This window comes from Sinocyclocheilus grahami, unplaced genomic scaffold, assembly GCF_001515645.1.
Source record: "Sinocyclocheilus grahami isolate Dianchi unplaced genomic scaffold, SAMN03320097.WGS_v1.1 scaffold102.1, whole genome shotgun sequence".
NCBI lineage: Eukaryota > Metazoa > Chordata > Actinopteri > Cypriniformes > Cyprinidae > Sinocyclocheilus > Sinocyclocheilus grahami.
The window spans coordinates 1,197,734-1,217,733 of NW_015505281.1; the positions used below are offsets into that span (position 1 = coordinate 1,197,734).

Consider the following 20,000-nt stretch of genomic DNA (forward strand, 5'->3'; position numbering starts at 1 on the left):
TATATATATATATATATATATATATATATATATATATATATATATATATATATTTCAGCTAGTTGCCAACATAACATTTCTCATTTTCATTTAGTTTAACTTTTGATGTACTAAAAGAACCAAAACTAAACTAAAATAAAAAATTATGAAAATTATACGGAAATATTTAAAAACAAAAGAACACAACAAAATTACTAAAAAGAAAATTTCAATTTAAAAATAAACAGCAGTTATAATAAAAACTATAATAACATATATACATTATATATACATATATATATATTAATTTTAATTAATAATTAAAGTCAGATAATTTGTTTTAATAAATTATAAAATATATATAGTTATATTATTCAATTATATTGACAATAATATTCATCATCTCCATTTATACGTTTTGTTAATCAAAAAAGAAAATAATGTTAAGAATCTCTACACAGCTTTATGTTGTATGTTGTATCAGTAAGATACTATTATAGTATTTTAAAAAATATATATTTTTATATATTAGTTTTTTTGTATTTTCCCTTTTCAGTTAAATTTGGTTTATTTTAAGTAGGTTTTTTCATTTTTCATAAGTTTTAGTTATTTTAGTACATCACATAATATGAAACAAGTTAAAGGTTAAATAAATGTAATTGAATTTAAAGTTTAATTTATTTCAAGTGATGAATTGTTTGTAGTTTTAGTTAACCCTGCAAACACAGACATTAACATTATATAACATCAACACATATACAAAGAAAAATGCATTTTTAAGAATATCTTTCTGTACAGCACATTAATAGTGACAGCTCCAAAAAGGATATTAAAATATCATAATTTAGTCCGTTTATTTCTGAAAAGCTACTTTGAGATGTCAAATACTGTGAAAAGGGCTGTACAAATAAAAATTTTCCTTGCAGGGAACTTGTAGTACACAGATTTTAAACGCCTGATTGGCCATTGAACATGTCGATCCCGTCTGTCTCCTCCCCTCTTTCAGTACGTCTCGTGCTCGGAGCTTCAGGACCAGCCGTACAGTTTGGATCTGACAGCGACTGAGTCCAACCCTCATCTGCACCCGCTCACCAAATCCGCCTCTCGCTGGATCATGTGACCCGACGGACCGAGCGCCCTCCACGACGCCCACCACGCCATGGTGCTCTGCAAAGAGCTGGAGCAGTACACCAGCGCCGTCACAGAGATCTGTGACCAACCCCAGCGTGAAAGCAGCATCGGCGACAGCAGCGTGACGGCGCTTCGGAGGAAAGCTCTCGTGTTCGATAACGCCGCATATTACTACCTCTATAACCGCCTGCTGGACTTCCTGAGCAGCAGAGACATCGTGAACCAGCAGATCACGGAGGTGCTGAGCGTCTGTCAGCCGGGGGAGGTGGTGATGATCTACAGGCTGGGAGTCGCACAGATCAACTCAGACCCGCAGGAAGTGGAGGAGGAAGCGGCTGACGGAGGACTGGACAAACACTCGAACGGAGTCGTGTTCGAGGAGGTGATGCTCTTCTGACTCAGGGATCCATTATGAGCAGGTTTACTCAACTTTTTAAAACAGAAAAATTAAAATGTGCCTGGAAATACAGAGTGTGATCTGTTTTTGCCCCCATTTTTCATGGGCTGAACTCAAAGATCTAAGACTTTTTCTATGTACACAAAAGGCCTATTTCTCTCAAATATATAGGCTGGCCACAATAAAAGGCCACTCTAAAATGTGCAGTTTTATCACACAGCACAATGCCACAGATGTCGCAAATTTTGAGGGAGCGTGCAATTGGCATGCTGACTGCAGGAATGTCCACCAGAGCAGTTGCCCGTGAATTGAATGTTCATTTCTCTACCATAAGCCGTCTCCAAAGGCGTTTCAGAGAATTTGGCAGTACATCCAACCGGCCTCACAACCACAGACCACGTGTAACCACACCAGCCCAGGACCTCCACATCCAGCATCTTCACCTCCAAGATCGTCTGAGACCAGCCACCCGGACAGCTGCTGCAACAATCGGTTTGCATAACCAAAGAATTTCTGCACAAACTGTCAGAAACCGTCTCAGGGAAGCTCATCTGCATGCTCGTTGTCCTCATTGGGGTCTCGACCTGACTGCAGTTCGTCGTCGTAACCGACTTGAGTGGGCAAACGCTCATATTTGATGGCGTCTGGCACTTTGAAGAGGTGTTCTCTTCACAGATGAATCCTGGTTTTCACTGTACAGGGCAGATGGCAAGTTCTTTAGGTGTTGTTCTGGGTTCTTTTATGACCTCTTGAATGAGTCCTCGTTGTGCTCTTGGAGTCATTTTGGTTGGCTGGCAACTCCTGGGAAGGTTCACCATTGTTCCAATTTTTCTCAATTTGTGGATAATGGCTCTAACTGTGGTTCGCTGGAGTCCCAAAGCCTTAGAAATGGCTTTATAATCCTTTCCAGACTGATACATGTCAACTGTTTTGATTCTGATCTGCTCTTGAATTTCTTTAGATCGTTGCATGATGTGTTGCTCTTTAAGCATGCTTCACTTTGTCAGACAGGTTCTATTTAAGTGATTTCTTGATTCAACAGGTCTGGCAGTAATCAGGCCTGGGTGTGGCTAGTGAAATTTAACTCAGCTTTCTAAAATAATGTGGTTAATTGCAGTTCTTTCATGATTTAACAGGAGGGGGCAATTAATTTTTCACGTAGGGCCACATAGGTTTGGACAGCTTTTTTCCCTTAATAAATGAAATCATCATTTAAAAACTGCATTTTGTATTTACTTGCATTATCTTTGTGTAATATTTAAATTTGTTTGATGATCTGAATCTTTTAAGTGTCACAAATATGCAAACAATTAAAAAACCAGGAAGGGGGCAAAAACTTTCACACCACTGTATATACAGTCATGGGCAAAAGTATTGAAAATAAATCTGCATTGTTTATCCATTTGATCTTTCATTCAAAAATTCACAAAAATCTAACCTTTCATTGAAGTAAAACAATTGAAAATAGAGGGGAAATCTTGTTATGAAATAAATGTTTTTCTCTAATACACTTTGGTCACAGTTATTGGCAGCCTTTTATCCTGTATTTTTTGCCAAGATAACAGCCCTGAGTTTTTTCCAGTAATGCCTGATGAGTTTGGAGAACATCTGATAAGAGATCAGAGACCATTCCTTCATCCAGCATCTCTCCAGATCCTTCAGAATTACAGCTCAGTGTTGGTGCTTCTTCTCTTCAGTTCACCACACTCATTTTCTATAGGGATCAGGTCAGGGAACTGGGAGAACCAGTGTACCATTTTTGCTCAGTGACCCATTTTTTTGTAGATTTTTTTCTTTCTCCTGATGCAAGATCCAACCACTGCCAAGGGTGCCAAAAATTCTGACCATGACTATATATATATATATACAGTGGGGCAAAAAAGTATTTAGTCAGCCACCAATTGTGCAAGTTCTCCCACTTAAAAAGATGAGAGAGGCCTGTAATTTTCATCATAGGTATACCTCAACTATGAGAGACAAAATGAGAAAAAAAAATCCAGAAACCTCTGTATATATATATATATATATATATATATATATATATATATATATATATATATATATAAAAAAATTTTTAAATTCATTAGATTTTGTATTTATTTTGTATTATTTTAATTAAAATTTTGCTATTTTTATATTATTTTCTTATTTTTTTTGTTATTTTTATAAAATTTTTTGTGTTTATTTTTATTTGATATTTTTATTTTTGTCAGTTATTTTATTTTTATTGTTTATTTTTATTCAGTTTAATATTTTTATTTATATGTATATATTTTTAGTTTTATAGACCTTTTTCCGCATTCAGGAAAAACTTATATTTTATTTTTTATTTAAAATAAGAAAATTTGTTAGAGATGATGTGAAGACAAACAGAAACTACGAGGTTGTTTCAGATCCTGTAAGCACTTTGGATGATGGGAATAATTCATGGAAAATAAACTGCCGTCATTTATTCACCCAAAACGATTTAAGCATTTTTATGCAGCTTTTTCAGTCCATGAACACATGTGTTGTATGATTTCAGAAGTACTGGAATATGGCACACATTTACTGTTATGAAACCTAAAAAAAAAAAATTATTTAAGATTTACAGTCAGGTCCATATATATATATTTGGATACAATTTTCATAATGTGGCTCTGTACGCCACCAAAATAGAATTAAAATGAAACAATTATGATGAAATTAAAGTGTAGACTTTAAGCTTTAATTCAAGGGGTTTACCAAAAATATAACATAAAATGCTTAGGAATGACTGCATGTTGTGGGTTCACAGCAACAGCTTCCAAATGCAAATGGCACACTTAGAATCAACTCCAGACCTTTGACCTGCTTAACTGATGTAGAAATAATGAAGGAATAGCCCACAACTGTCCATGAAACAGCTTTTGAGTCGACTGTTCAATTACTTATGGTCCCTTGAAAAAGGGGGAGGTTCATATTAAAGAGCTGTAATTCCTTAACCTTTCCTCCAATTTTGATGAGAATACCCTCAAATTAAAGCTCAGAGTGTGCACTTTAAGCCCTGTATAACTGTAATAACTGTAACTTGAATATGTTTTGGTCAGCAGCTAAAATAATACAAATTTTGCCTGTGTCCATATACAGGTGCATCTCAATAAATTAGAATGTCGTGGAAAATTTCCGTAATTCAACTCAAATTGTGAAACTCGTGTATTAAATAAATTCAATGCACACAGACTGAAGTAGTTTAAGTCTTTGGTTCTTTTAATTGTGATGATTTTGGCTCACATTTAACGAAAACCCACCAATTCACTCTCAACAAATTAGAATACTTCATAAGACCAATAAAAAAACATTTTTAGTGAATTGTTGGCCTTCTGGAAAGTATGTTCATTTACTGTACATGTACTCAATACTTGGTAGGGGCTCCTTTTGCTTTAATTACTGCCTCAATTCGGCGTGGCATGGAGGCAGGGCCGTTTCTAGCCAATTTGATGCCCTAGGCGAAATCCCTATTGCCCCCCCCCCAAATTGTATATATATATAGAATAGGTAATAACAAAAACCATGCCATGATTTTTTGAGCGCAGAAAACTGGCCTGTAAAGATTATTAGTTTATATTAAATTTGTGTAATCCAAATGCATGGACATTTTATATAATACATAAATCTTACATTTTGTTCTAAAACAGTTTATTGTGCTTTTTGGAGCTCTAAACCTATTTAAATCACCATTCACTTTCATTATATGGAAAAGAGCAGGGTGAACATCTACTTTTGTGTAAAGTACAGGTCTGTAATGACATTAGTGAGTAAATGATGCCTGCAGATTCATGTTGCTTGAAAAATAATTAGCCTTGTGTGTCTCTGACATTATATCTTAATCCGACATGCTTATGATGGTAAATAACAAGCATATTATTGCCCACAGAAACGTGAAACCCACTACAAGTGGAAAACCGACAGTATTTATTTTAATTTCATATTTTGATGGCTTTTTCATGCATAGAAAGACATGTTTAAGTGTTTATTCTGAGAGGTTTCATAACACATAATGTGCTCAGTCTCAAATATGAGTTCGTGTTTGACATGGATTAACCTCACAACCCCAATAAACTGTATTTTCACTGATAAAACGAGATCATGTGACATTTCCGTGGTTTATTAGTAGCTTTCAGTAGCAAGTTCTGTAGTAAAACTAAAATATACAGATGTGTAGATATCAAAGGTGCAAAACTCATTACGATAAGACTCATGAGAACTATTAACACACAGATAAACACTGAGAAAAGACGTCATTACAATGATTAAATCGAACTTTAAACCATAAAACTATTGCATAAGAAAAAATGTAAATAAGGATATAGAATAAACATATAAACATGGCAGTTTGTGCTTTGAGAAAAACATCAGGTTAATCACATTTTAAGCAACCTAAAGTTACAACGGCAGTGTGTCTGATGCTTCATTTGAGAGTTCAAATAAACTTTAACGAAAGCAAACAGTTCGGAGTATAAAAACAAAGATTTACCCATTTCAAGCTGTTAATAAACTACAGAAAACATGACAGATTTTTTTCTGTTTGAGTCGAATGAAAGTAAATGTTTGAAAATTACATTAAAATGCAAAAGCAAAATGTGAAATTAAATTGCAACTAAAGTAAGTTTTGCAAAATGTGAAATTAAATTGCTAAATGCTCTAAGGCATGGCATATACTGTTTCATTGACTACTTGAATAATCACACGTTTTAAGAAACCTAAAGTTACTCAGCAGTTCTGATGCTTCATTTGACAGTTAAGTTAAACAGTTAAGAGATGTGACATTCTGCTATCTAAACACTTCCTGCACATCAAAATAATCAAGTGTACATATGCCTATGAAAATGAAATGAAACTGTCTACCTTTCATTTTACATTAAATGAAACGCAAATGGTTAGTTTTTCTTCCTGAAATGGTTTCTGCTCCGTCAGTCATTGTTTTCCTCACTATACCTAAGGCTTCAGTGATAAACAAGAACGCATTTAACCTTTGACCCTCAGTTATCTGAAGAAATAAGACAACGAAACATTGCCGAAACATTATTGCGCCAACAGCATGTCAATATTTCACCCGTTGGAGACGTGAATCTGTCCTCCAAACCTGCGCTGACCTCACACTATCACTCCAAATGACCGTAATCACTGCGGGAAGCAATAAAATACTGTGTTTGCCTACAAAGATTGACTAAGAACTAGAGCAGGAGACAAATGGACCGAAAGATTTCATATCTGTCCTCTGACCTGCACTGATTACCTTCAGCCGCGTCAAACTCAACCCGTGTTGGCGTGACGATTACAGGTGAGTTATGTGTGACGTTGAGTTCAAAATAATTAGCTAAATATACTAAAATGGAAAAAAAAAATTTGAAATAAAAAAAAAAGAAATAATAAAATCAAATGCAAACTTGGAAAGCGAAATTAAAAATGCTAAAAAAATAAAAATAAAACGCTAAATAAAATTGGGAAAAAAATTAAAATGTAAAATTTAAATAAAATAAATAATAAAATAAAATGCAAAAAACCAATCAAATGAAATGCAAAAAAAAAATGTAATTGCCAAATGTGCTGTTATAGCATACTGCTACACTGACAAGAAAAAAAAAGAAAAAAAAGTAGGCTGTATATGGTGTATACACTTTATTTTTAACAAGATTGTGGCCATTTGTATCTTGACTAGGCGAGGCTACCGCTGTCATTCGCTTCTAGTTATTTTAGCTGCACAAAAAGAGTTATGTGTCTGTGGTCATTTTCAGTGACTTTAAAGGAAGAAAAATGACTGACACGCAGATCAAGTATAAAGTGGAAGTGGAACATGCAGCATCTGCATTTAAAACGCTGAACAAGCTGCTTTCCAACCTTGGCAACAGAGAAGTCCCGCAACAAATAAAGACGCACGTTTACCAAAAAGGCACATCGGACGACAAACAAATCCGAGGTTTGGAGGTTTTGGACTTTGCTGAGAAGTGAAACCGGTTGGATTAAACACGCTTCAACTCTGCAGACGAGTTCAAGACTGTTTACGAGATTTCAAGCGAGCAGAACTACAAGAGCGTGTAAAATCACACACTGAGTGCATTTGATGACAGGTCAGATCTCTGTTCACATGCATGCGTTTGTGGACGGATTGTGCAACTGTTGTTGATGTTCAGACAGAAGATCCCGCTTTAGTTAGTTAGATGGTTAGTTAAGCCCTCAGCAGAACTGGTAGTTGTTGGGTTTCATGAGCGGCTGATCCTCTTCTTCCTGGTCACATGATGTCTCAAATGACTCCTCTTCATGCTTCACAGGGTCACATGACTCTAGTTGTTGGTCATCATGTGCATTGGACTGGACATTTTTGTACTGTGTCTCCTGTGGAAATAATTCATGAATATGACTCATTCATTACTCTGGACTGTGTTCAAAATAAAACATATTAATAACACACACACACACACACACTTGAACTAATCCTGCAGTATGTACACGTTTTTTTCTGGAATATATGGATGACCAACTATATTTTTCAAATAGTACAGCATGCACACTGTGTGAGATAACGTATCCCACAATGCAATGCACTTAAAGTGATATCAATCAAAATTTTTAACATCTCATCTAATCATCTGATCAGAATGCAAAAAGTTGCCTGCAAAGGCATTTTTACGGAAAATTAGATAAAAATGTGAAATACATAATGCAAAATGTAAAATTAAAATACAAAACTTAGAAAGCAAAATTAAAAATGCACAATACAAAATTAGAATGCAAAATTAAAATGCAAATGCAAATTAGAATGCAAAATTAAAACGCAGCATGCAAAATTAGAATGCAAAATTAAAATGTTAAATTAAAATGCAGAATGCAAAATTAAAAATGCTAAATTAGACAAAAGTAGAATGCAAAATAATGGCGTACTGGTTCACTGATTATGGTGTATCCACGTTATTAAAAATTGTTTTTTTAAATATACATTTATTTCATACGAGCAGCGTGGCCATTTGTATCTTGGATGTGTGTGGCTTCCAGTGTCATTCACTTCCAGTTATGTTAGCTGTATAAAATCGGTCGGTTATGCTGCTTTGATTTATCATATTTTTTAATAACAAAACACAAAAATGGAATTACAAACATAATGGTTTGTAGCACAAATAGTTTACTGCACTTTGTTATTCTTCTAGTTATCTACCAAGCTATGGGCATGTAGCTGGAAATATCTTACTTCCACAGTGAAACATAAGGTGGATACTGATAGACAGATGATATCCATCTATCAGAGTGATGTACCTGTTGATCTTCTGTGTCTCCCAGCATCCTCTCGATCAGCTGACTGATCTTACTGAATGTTGGTCTCTCAGCGGCTTCCAGGTTCCAGCACATCTTCATGATGGTGTACCTGAACACAGCATCATGTGCTTTACTATCACTTTCACCACAAAAACCAAAAGATAGAAATAGGAATATCTTGTATATGGAAAATCAAGCCTCTATTTTCAATTGCTGCATTGTGTTAGTGCAAAAACGAAAAAATATATATATAATTTCAGATTTTTTTCTTTGTATTCTGAGGTGAAATGAGGCCCGTTTCTCATAACAGGGGTTTTTGTAGAGAGTCGAGCGTAGCGTGACTAAACACTCGATTGCTGTTTTTTGGTCACATTGGTCACTTTCCTGCAGCGTAAACTGAAGCAATTAACACACTCTTCTAGTTTTGTAACAAAATCATTAAAATACTGTTATCACCATGTTTCAGATCCACTCTTTATAGTTGAAATAGTTGTTTTAAAGCACTGAAGCACCAAATTACGATGCTCAATGAAAAACACTGCTCAACAAAGTCAGTATTTTTAAACCAACAGTGGAAGGACTGGGATAAAATAGTGATGGTTTATGAATCTTTACTCTGCTACTCTCATGCAGAGATACTGAAGTTCAGTAAAGTCGCTGCAGAGAGAGACGACGAGCATGAAATGTGTGGAAAATCAAGGCCTTGCCGTCAGATCATGTGTTTAACAAAAAAGCAGCAGAACGACTGGATCTGAATCAGAGCTGTGCATGGAAAATCAGTCAACATCAGCCATTGTTGAGAACTCATTATCTCATGCTGTTTTTCATGGGTTTTATTTTTCTATTTGTGCGAGTCTCTAGAAAGATTCATATGTGTCGTGATGTGATGAGAATAAAACTACACACTACACACACACGATCAAAGATTTGGACAAACTAGACTACTGATATTTAAAAACTTTTCATCTAAAAGTTCCTGCTTAAATGCTTGAATTTCGTTTTAGAGACTAATATGAATGCCTTTGCCAATGGAGAAAATTCTGGTTATGAATGCCTTTACAAATAATAATAATAATAATAATAAATAAAAACAATATGAAATCAAATACAAATCTTAAGCTTATTTTACATCGTTGCCAAGGTAACATTTCTTATTTTCATTTAGTTTAGCTGTTATACTAATATGATCAAAATTACAACAGAAATGAAAATGACTAAAACTAAAATTGGAATAAAAATGTATAAAATGCCATATAGACGTTAAAAAAAGAAAAAAATGACAAGCACAACAAAATACTAACACTGAAATAATTAATAAAAACACAAAAAAATGCTAAAATTAAAACAAACATTTCTAAAATCTATACACGTATGAAAAAACAAAATGACTCAATGTTGAACTAAAATTAAAGTGAAAACAGAAAATATAAATGTAAAATATGAATACAATCTATAATAGAATCTCAGTGATACTAAAATAACACTACTGCAGTAAAGCAACATGAAGTGCTCTTCGCTGTAGTGTATGATGAAGAGCATGACGATGGTTGAGATCATGACGTCTGTTTTACGCTTGCATTTGTGTTATTTCACACAGTTTTGTTGACTTCACTATAACTCTGAATTGTGAAAGATTGATTATGTTTGTGTGATACTGTTTGTCTCACTCACATCTCTGGAGGTGCAAAGTCAGGTCTGGACATCTGATAGCCACATTTGATCATTTTATAAAACTTGGAGTCCACCAGTATGTTGGGATATGGGCTTTTACCTGCAGACACACACATTTACTCCGATAAGAGAAAATCATGCATTTGTTACAGAGACTTCAAACCAGAACCAAGGGTTCAGGGAGACTGGAAATTATTTCATATTTAAATTAAAAAAGGTTTTGCGCTCAGCAGAGAAACCACATTTCAAACCATACAAACTTCTTGTTGTCAGAAGTGTGTTTGTGTATTTTTTTATTACTTTTTTATGTTAAAATCTGGGTATGATTGTGATGTTGTGAGTCAAATTAACCCCAGTTGGATTCCATGTAATTAAAAAATAAATAAAAATAAAAACAAAATTAAATCAAAACATTTTTTTTTTACATTAATACTTCTCACACATTCACAAAAAAGAAACATTTGATTTCTAAAATGTTATTTAACAACTATTTTTTAAATATTTTATTTATTATTAGCAGTATTATAAGTATTTTAAAAATATATATTTTAAACAGAAAAAGTGTGTGGATTATCACTTTTTCTGTGTGCTTTTCCAAAGCTTAAACAGTAGAAGCGTATGACGCTTGCAACACCAAGATCATGGGTTCGATTCCCAGCAAAATGAATGCGCATTAACTAATAAAAATGTACACCATCAATGCCGTGTAAATGTCTTTGAATAAAAGAATATGCATAAACATGAATGTCATTTTATTTTCTGCCCAGCTGCCTTTAGCCATAAAATGAATGGGTCAAACTGCTCAAGAACATCGCATCATAATAGAAATCTTGTAAGCACAAGTGTCAAAACTGCATGCATGTTCATGACTCCAAATGAAAAAAAACAACAACTTAAAAACCGATGCAGGTCAAATGGACCCGCAACGTAATATAAGGGTTTCAATCTCACCCAATGAGAAAATCTCCCACAGCAGGATCCCGTAAGACCAGACGTCACTCTGAACCGTATAAACACAGTCGAAGATACTCTCTGGAGCCATCCACTTCACTGGAAGACGCGCCTACACACACACACACACATTGTATATATTTCTCATAATTAAACAAATTCTCTTCCAGTAACGTTAATAGAATTTCTACATTTTTGTAATGTCCCGAAAACATTAGCACAAAAATGTTTTTACATAATTTTTGGAATTTTTTTTTCTGAAATGTAACTACTTGTGTCAGAACATTCAGAGAACATTCAAACTAACGCTCCCATAATGCTTACCAAGCAATAAAACTGAATTTTTCCTCATCGAATAACCAAGAAAATCTTTTTAAAAACATTAAACTGGATGTTTTGAACATTCAGAGAACGTAATGCGTAATGGGAACATTAGCCAAACGTGTTTTTGTCAGCTGGAATCTCAGTGGAGTGTTTGTGACGTTTGTTCGCTCACGTTTCCTTTGACTACATAGTTGGAGTCGTTCATGATATCTCGCGCCAGACCGAAGTCACAGATCTTGGCCACTCGGCTGTTGGTGAGGAGGACGTTTCTGGCCGCCACGTCTCTGTGGATGCACTGCAGAGAAAAATGACACCAATTCACTTTTGATCAGTTCTCGGTTAAATGAAGGTGAGCTTTAAATTGATTTATTGTTTGTGAATGTAACTTCCTCCAGAGCTCACACAGATCTCATTGTGTTTGGTGAAGGCTGCTTATTTTAGGTACTCACATTTTTAGCAGTGAGGAAGTCGAGTCCCTGCGCCACCTGATAGGAGAATCTGAGTAAGTCGTCCATGTCCAGCGGCCACGAATCCTCAGCCTGCTCACAGTCCAAAGAAGAACCTGCAGCACAAGAGGAAGAACAGCTTTTATTGTGGTCTCTTAAAGTTCTGTTATTTTAGCACCACTGAGATACTAATTTAGCTTCAACTAGAGTCAACTTAAATGGCTCGTTCTAACATGCCCCCACATGTCTACATCACTATGTGGGAAGATTTGCAAAACGCTGCCCAAATGTTCACGCAAAGAAAGAAGGCGTAACTTTTATTCTCGCTGTAGTATTGTTGTTACTGCTGCCACCATGTTGTGGAGACGCTGTGTGTTTTGTTGTGAAAGCGAAACTACTTTGTTTGGCCTTCCAAAAGAGGACGATATCCGCTTCGTCGGAGTCCAGCCCGGGGTCGTGTGGTTACCGCAAGCCCGCCGGACGCTCCTTCGTAGAATCCGCCGGCCGCGCCGTTCTCAAGCCTGCCTTGTGTGACGCTGTGTTTCGTTGTGAAAGCGAAACTACTTTGTTTGGCCTTCCAAAAAAGGACACGACTAGAAATCAGTGGTTAAGTTGTATTTACAACACTGTTCCAGAACACTTCAACCCAAATATTCAGATGTGTGCAGCGCATTTTATGGAGGACCGTTTCCTGATCCTGGGAGAGTAGACTACAATGCTGGCTGTTCTGACTCACAGCCTGTAAGTACGTTTTTCATATTTAAAGGATTTGCCACTGATGATTCAAACGCGAGTTTTGGGCAGTGTAGAGTAGTGCTTGTTGTTTGTCATTTCTCCGATCACAAATGCAGACATGGTTTTATGTTTACGCGGCGCAATGCAACGCAACGCGTAAAAAGACAGTACAAGTCATTATAATCCGTAATTATGTCCCCACTGGATGCAACAAATGCCTCGTTTATAATGGGTTTCCATCACAGTATGGTAAAGGGGTGTAACATTTCAGTCACACGCTTGAGGTTTTCGGCCAATCACATCGCATGGGATAGCTGGCCAATCAGAGTACACCTCGCTTTTCAGACCGATGAGTTTTGTAAAATTGATGTGTTTCAGAAAGACGAGGCATAGAGGAGAAACAATAATGTACAGTATGTGGAAAATAATGTGTTTTTTTAACCTTAAACCGCATAAACACATTTCATTACACCAATACACAAAATAATTTTCTTTTTAGCAACATCATATGACCCCTTTAAAATTGTCCTGGCACTTCTAAGCTCTATCAATGTAGTGGGTGGGTGTTTTAACAGCCCAAAACACGTTAAAAAAAGCACACGCATCCGTAATAAAACGTGGCTCACACGGCTCCAGGGGGTGAATAAAGGCCTCCTGTAGCGAATCCATGCCATTTTTGTAAGAAAAATATCCACATTTCAAACATAATAAACACTTTCTCTCACTTCCAGCATGTGTCGTACGCAGGGAAGCCGTTCCGGTGGATGACGTAGGACGTCAGCGTAGCGTGATTAGTAACGAATGCGGAGAGAGAACAAAACAAAAGGCGTTTACATGCCTGTATATTTCAATTAAATTCGGCGTACCACCTATGTTAATATGAATATGCTTGCTGCGATTATGAGCTTAATCTCATTATTTAGATTGAAGTATTGCGTTTACATGAGGTAAAGTTTAATCGCAATATTGTCAAACTCATTAAAATCGCATTAAAAGGGTGCACGTAAACGCATTATTTTGAGAATAAAGTCAAAATTACGAGAATAAAGTCTCATATCTGATTAAACTTGTTATATTTTTGGAATAAAGGCAAAATTATGAGAATAAAGTCAAAGTAATACGAGAAATAAAGTCTGTCTTACTATAGGCCTACGTGATTAAACTTTATATATTTTGGGAATAAAGTCAAAATTAAGAGAATAAAGTCATAGCATTATTTAATTACAGTATTAATATTTAATAATAGTCATACTTATGCAAATAAAGTCTAACAATATGAGAATTAACTCTTATACAAGATTAAATAAAAATATTTTGAGACTTTTGACTTTATTCACAAAATATTCAGATTTAAATCTCACAGTCCTATGACATAATTCTTTTAATCTTTATTTTATTATTATTATTTTTTTTTAGTTATTACTAAAATGCTGTCAATTTTAGTAAATCAAGTTGGCCTTGTGATCTAGCTGAAATAAAATAAGTAAAAAAAATGTATATTGTGTAATTTTATAGATTATTTTATCTTTAGTAAAAAAATAAATAATTGTTTTTAGTTTTAGTTAACTGCAATAACCCCACTTCTCAACTCTTTTCGCTTCTGTAACGTAACATGTTTCTGAGCAAAATATGATATTCATATATTGCAGATTTGTAGCATTTTGTGGCGTGTGGTTTTATGATGACGTATGTCTGAAGGAAGTAGATTGTGACTCACTCTGAACAGAGTTTGTGGGTCTGGATGAGGCTGGTCTCATGGCCAGATAATTATCAGAGCAAGTACTGGAAATCCCACTGTCACTGTAAGACAATCACAACAAACAAATAATTTTCTAATTTTGTTAGTTTTCAGTTAAGTATAAACTCAAAATTTGTGGTCACATTTTCAGTTTTTTTGCGAATTTTTGCTGGCAAAATCCAGTGTGAATCACATGAATCCATGTGATCAGGAATTTCTCATGAGGGTGAAAGATTTCTCCACACAGATTTAGCAACAGGTTCAAGTTTGTCACTCAGAATTAGCAAATGTGTTGCATTGATGGAGTGACTTCTTTGTGAAAGCAGTGCTTTTTACATTCATGACAATGAAAAGTGGACATTTTGGACAATCACTGGACATCCACAAAGTTTCGCCAAATTTCTGTGAATATGACCCGACCTTAAATGGCAAAGACTCGTGAGTCTACCTAAAAAAACTAATAATTTTTGGGGGTTTTACAAAACATGTTTTTCTTTTAATCTGCTGAAATATTCTAAGTTTTGGGTTTACAGCATATGTTTTTTAAAGTGTTTGTTAAACCGACCTTCTGAGAAACATTCGTTCAGTGTTGATGTTCTTATAATCCATCGCCGGATTCGGAATCATCATGACGAAATTCAAGAAGTTCTCAGCTTTGCTACGCAGGAAGTTCAGAAGATCACCATGACAACAGTATTCCGTGATGACCAGTACAGGACCTGGAAACGAGTCAGAAAAATTACCAAAATTGAGCAACTTTTGCAGGACAATCCAGCCATTCAACCAGTTTCTGATGCTTTTACATGGTTTCAAGCTGGTAGAAACTGGCTTAGATCTAAAAAGCATCTACTGAAACCAATCTGAGCTGGAGGATGGAATAAAACAATTGGATGGTCTTACCGCCGTGTGTACAGGCGCCCAGCAGGTTCACGATGTTCTTGTGTTGCCCGAGATGACTGAGGATCTTCAGCTCGGACATCAGAGCCTCTCGCTCATCTGGATGAGCGCTGGCTGCTCCCAGCATGCAACACAACACAACACAACACAACACAACACAACAATTCACTCACTTACTGGCTTTGTAAAGTATTTTTGTCAGAGAAAGATCAAAAGACCAAAGTGACCTTTTCAGTTTCTGATGCCGATTATATGAAGATGTTATCTCTATTTACTGGACTGATCGGAATAATGACACTATTGTACAGCTGAAATTAAATTTGTCTCATAACTGATGAATTTTGCAAGCTGTTATTTTCCTGTTTATTTCTTGGAAGCTGCTTTGACACTATCTGTATCGTATAAATTGCTATCCCAGCTAACAGGAAACATGTTTCAAGGTTGTGTAAATGTTAGAACAAAATGTTCTTGAAATAATGTTTATGGAACATTTTTGATATTTGAGATGCTCTCATAATGTTTAGAGGACACCTTCTTAAAATAGAAAAAAATGGGTGTTTTAAATGATGAGAGAAAATTCAAATGTAACATTCTCTTAACGTTTTAAAATGATAGAATGGAATGTTTCTCTAACGTTCACATAACTAAGAAAAACATTCTTAATTAAAAAAAACGGAACATTTTGAACGTTCCAAAAACATTCTGAAATAATACTTTTTTAAATAATAAAATAGAATGTTCCGTTAACATTCACATAACCTAAAAGAAATGTTAAGTAAACAAAAAAATGAGGTTGTGAATCTTAAACATTATTGACATTTTCATAAATACAGAGTTTTGGCATGAAACTCTAGATGGCGCAGTCCGATAGGTCTAACTCAATCTGACCTAATGACACATCTGATTGGTTCTCTCCTGTATCGGTAGCCAATGAGCTCGCTGCTCAACATTCAAATATATGACTAGTGCTTGCCGTACTAGTTGCAGCTTGCTTCAGAAACCCTCCACCTTCCCCAACTCCACCTGTATAGATCTGCTACGAGGTGATTCATGTATGCTATATGGGGGTTATTTCATGTATGTTATATTTGCAGCAGCAGTATTTCTTACATGCTCACAGCAGCATGTTGTGGATGTACTGGCAGTAGCAGCAGCAGATCAATTCCGCCGAGACCAAATATATTAACATTGTCATGTACATTACCATGCCAATCCCTCCAAGAGTTGTCATGACAGAACTTAATGTGAATGTTAGCAAAATGCTCTTAAAACACGGTTTTAGCTGAATATAAATAAAATAGGTGCGAAAAATGTGAAATGTACACGGTGTTCCACAGTATTCCATTACCATAGCACATATCTATTAAAAACAAACCAACAAACAAAAAAAACCGTGGTAATACTATAGTACTCTTTGTAATTGTCATGCATTCTGACCTTTCAGCATTTTGACAGCTACACGTGTGGCATTGTCCTCTTTGCCCAGGCCGTAAGCTGTGGCCTCCACCACCTTCCCAAAGGCTCCTGCTCCCAGAGTCTTTCCTGCACATACAACCACCAGAATCACTCCATCAGTGACTGCATTCTAAATGCACAGACTTTGATAAATTCCAGAAGTGCATAATTTTGTATTACACAAACCGAGCTTTAGTTTGTCTCGAGGAAACTCCCATTTCTCATTGTATGGTAGTTGTGTCGGGTCAATGAAGGTGTAGTTGTTTCCATTTGTGGCTTCAATGATTTTCCAGCGGATCTCGTATCTGGGTTTCTACCGCAAGACACAAACTAGATTTCAGTCTGCTGTTGAAAGGTTTTACACACATATCAACACAATACTGCGGAGTAATTCACTGTGTGCAATCAACAGGTTTGAAATATTTAAAAGAACGTGATGTTCATGAGTTTATGGACGTGTGTGTCGATAGAGTCAACAGGGATGGTTTAATTTCATTTACTGTTCACAAAGGACTCCACTCAAAAATGAAAACCTGCTTTGAAACAATGTGAATTGTGATATACATATAAATTTGACTTAGGAAGATCTGTACATGAGATTTGATCAGGGTTGGAGCTGAACTCTGCAGGAAGGTAGATCGCCAGGAACAGGGTTGGACACCCCTGATTTAAATGATTAAACTGAATTGTGACATGTAGCTGGTGTGAAAAACAAGAAGTGTGGATTCATTTGAATACGTTTTGGCTGATCAAGCAGATTTGAGTTTGGAAGCAGCTGTGACCATCTCACCTGTTTGTACTTGTAGATCATGAAGATGAGCAGCAGCGCTAGAACCACCATCGCAACTATAGAGCCACACATAGCGCTGGTGAAGAGCTGATCTGAGACAAAAACACACTCACATGATCAATACACCAGGGAGATCAGCTTGTGTTCTTTCTAAGAACCGTCTAAAGCATTTGTTTACCGGAGACGTCCATGGCGAAGGTGTCACTGCCTTGTCCCACCAGATTGAAGGCCACACACACCACGGTCATCCTCTGGTTGGACGGTCCCACGGTCAGGACGCTCTCCACACCCACCGAGCCGTACGGATCCTTATGAAATGCCAGCGTCTGCGTCTGCGTCTGGAGGGGCTGAAGACCCGTGGAGTTTTCTGGGCAGCTGGTGAACACATAAAAAACAATAATAATCAAATACAACTTCAATACGACAATAATCAAAGCTGCTCTTGCTGAAAGAGTCATTTTAGACGATCCAGAATCTGCTTTAATTACACTGTTCTGCATTATATCTGCCAAACAAATCCAATACTAGAAAGAAAAAAAAAAAACTGCGTCTGTTCAAAAAAATTTCAATTCTCAGCTCGTTTCCAGATGTATGACATGATTTTATGCCTAATCTCCCAGACAGAAGAAAATGCAAACATGAGTCAGATGTTTTCTGCTGCATCTGTCTTATGGTACTTATGTAAATATTGAATATTTTGAATATGTTTCGTATATAAAATATTTATTAAAATCGTCTTTCCTGAATCCAAACAGAAAGCTGATTTTATAAAGTGTAAAGTACATTAAATGGAGCATTTGAACATATTTTGGACTCATTTTCAGATTATATTAAATATTTGCAGATGTTTAAATCATTTAAATGATACATTTGAAATACTTATTTTTGTTATCAACGCCAAAAGTTTGATTTTGATAAGCTGATACATAAATATAAGTGGAAAAATATTAGTTTTTCTAAATTTTTATTTATCTCTGCATCATCAAATTAGACAATATTGGCTGCTGTTTGAGTTGCCTGTGATGTTACATTTGATTGTTTTCATTCATTGACTTCTTCTGTGTAATTTACTGATTTTAAATCACAAGAACTTTTATTTTCCTGGTTACAAGTTAAGTGTTGCATAGCATCTGTGTCTTTGAGGTGATTAGTACATTTAAAAAAATTGTCTGGTTAAAATGTCTAATCTTCCCAATAATAATGAGTCTGAATGATTCATTATTTAAAATAGGATAAAAAAGGTTATAGGTTCTTTAAAGAGGAAAGAAAGATGCATCTGATTACAGAAGAGTTTTTCACTGAAAAGGCTGTAGGGAGTGACCTGAGGAATTGACCGGATGGTGAAAAGTGCCTCTGTATGATGGCTAGAATAATGTGCACTGATAAATCATAGAAGCAAAAATGTGCATTTCAAAAGTAAAATGGGTTTTGATTTTAAAGTCGTGTTGGTTTTGAGCTCATAACAGGCTGTCAGTGTCAGATATAATGACGTACGTGGTTCTGATTCCTGTGCACTGGTACCAAAGGATGCTGGGAGCTGGATATCCATAGGACCTGCACGACAGAGTGGTGACGTTCTCCCATCTCACCGTCGCTACGGGTTTCGCTGTGAAACAGAATCAGCTTTAATGTTTCAGAAGGAAATGTTACTTGATTTCTTTACAGGTTCTGGGTTCAGAAAGTTTAGCTCTATCAGCAGCATTGATTTCATCTCATTTTTTGTGTGTTGCAGTTGGAGTAATGAACTTGCAATGGAAGCAAACAGGCCCAAATATACAAGGAGCTGAAAATACAGACGCGTGTTAACATTGTCTGTGCAAAGGTATATAAAATATACTATTATGAACATCATTTTCCATGTTTATTGTGTTTTAAATGTATGGACAGAAGAACAAGGTTAAAAAAGATGATTTAGACAAATTTAGAGAACATTTTTAAGGAATAACTGGTAACACTTTACAAAAAAGGTCTTATTAGTTATTGCCTTAATTAACATTAAAAATTTGCAATACATTGATTGAATACATTGATCTCAGGTTCATTGAACAATATTAACCGATACAACTTTTGATTTTAATGTTAAGATTAATTTTACTTAACTTTTCTTTACATTCATCTGGAACATACGTAATATAAAACAATAAAAGTAAATATAAAATAAACAAACATACTGATAACATGTAAAAATACGTACAATTAAAAACGATAAATATTATT

At 35.5% G+C, this 20,000-nt stretch overlaps 2 protein-coding genes across 2 annotated transcripts in view; one reads left to right on the forward strand and one right to left on the reverse strand.

The window, feature by feature from the left end:
• LOC107588399 (HMG domain-containing protein 3-like) overlaps positions 1-1,342 on the forward strand; it is a 5,711-nt gene extending 4,369 nt beyond the window's left edge. Inside the window, exon 5 of the mRNA XM_016276471.1 lies at positions 986-1,342. Within this exon, the coding sequence (XP_016131957.1) occupies positions 986-1,099 (114 nt within the window). The 3' untranslated portion in view covers positions 1,100-1,342. The remainder of the gene's footprint in view (positions 1-985) is intronic.
• A 5,674-nt stretch (positions 1,343-7,016) lies between these two features.
• csf1ra (colony stimulating factor 1 receptor, a) overlaps positions 7,017-20,000 on the reverse strand; it is a 23,370-nt gene continuing 10,386 nt past the window's right edge. The window contains exons 9-22 of the mRNA XM_016276374.1: positions 19,278-19,389; positions 17,962-18,158; positions 17,784-17,875; positions 17,180-17,306; positions 16,976-17,080; positions 15,542-15,652; positions 15,207-15,360; positions 14,621-14,703; positions 12,172-12,284; positions 11,895-12,017; positions 11,399-11,510; positions 10,448-10,547; positions 8,777-8,885; positions 7,017-7,861 (exon numbers count right to left, since the gene is read on the reverse strand). Of these exons, the coding sequence (XP_016131860.1) occupies positions 7,703-7,861; positions 8,777-8,885; positions 10,448-10,547; positions 11,399-11,510; positions 11,895-12,017; positions 12,172-12,284; positions 14,621-14,703; positions 15,207-15,360; positions 15,542-15,652; positions 16,976-17,080; positions 17,180-17,306; positions 17,784-17,875; positions 17,962-18,158; positions 19,278-19,389 (1,697 nt within the window). The 3' untranslated portion in view covers positions 7,017-7,702. The remainder of the gene's footprint in view (positions 7,862-8,776; positions 8,886-10,447; positions 10,548-11,398; positions 11,511-11,894; positions 12,018-12,171; positions 12,285-14,620; positions 14,704-15,206; positions 15,361-15,541; positions 15,653-16,975; positions 17,081-17,179; positions 17,307-17,783; positions 17,876-17,961; positions 18,159-19,277; positions 19,390-20,000) is intronic.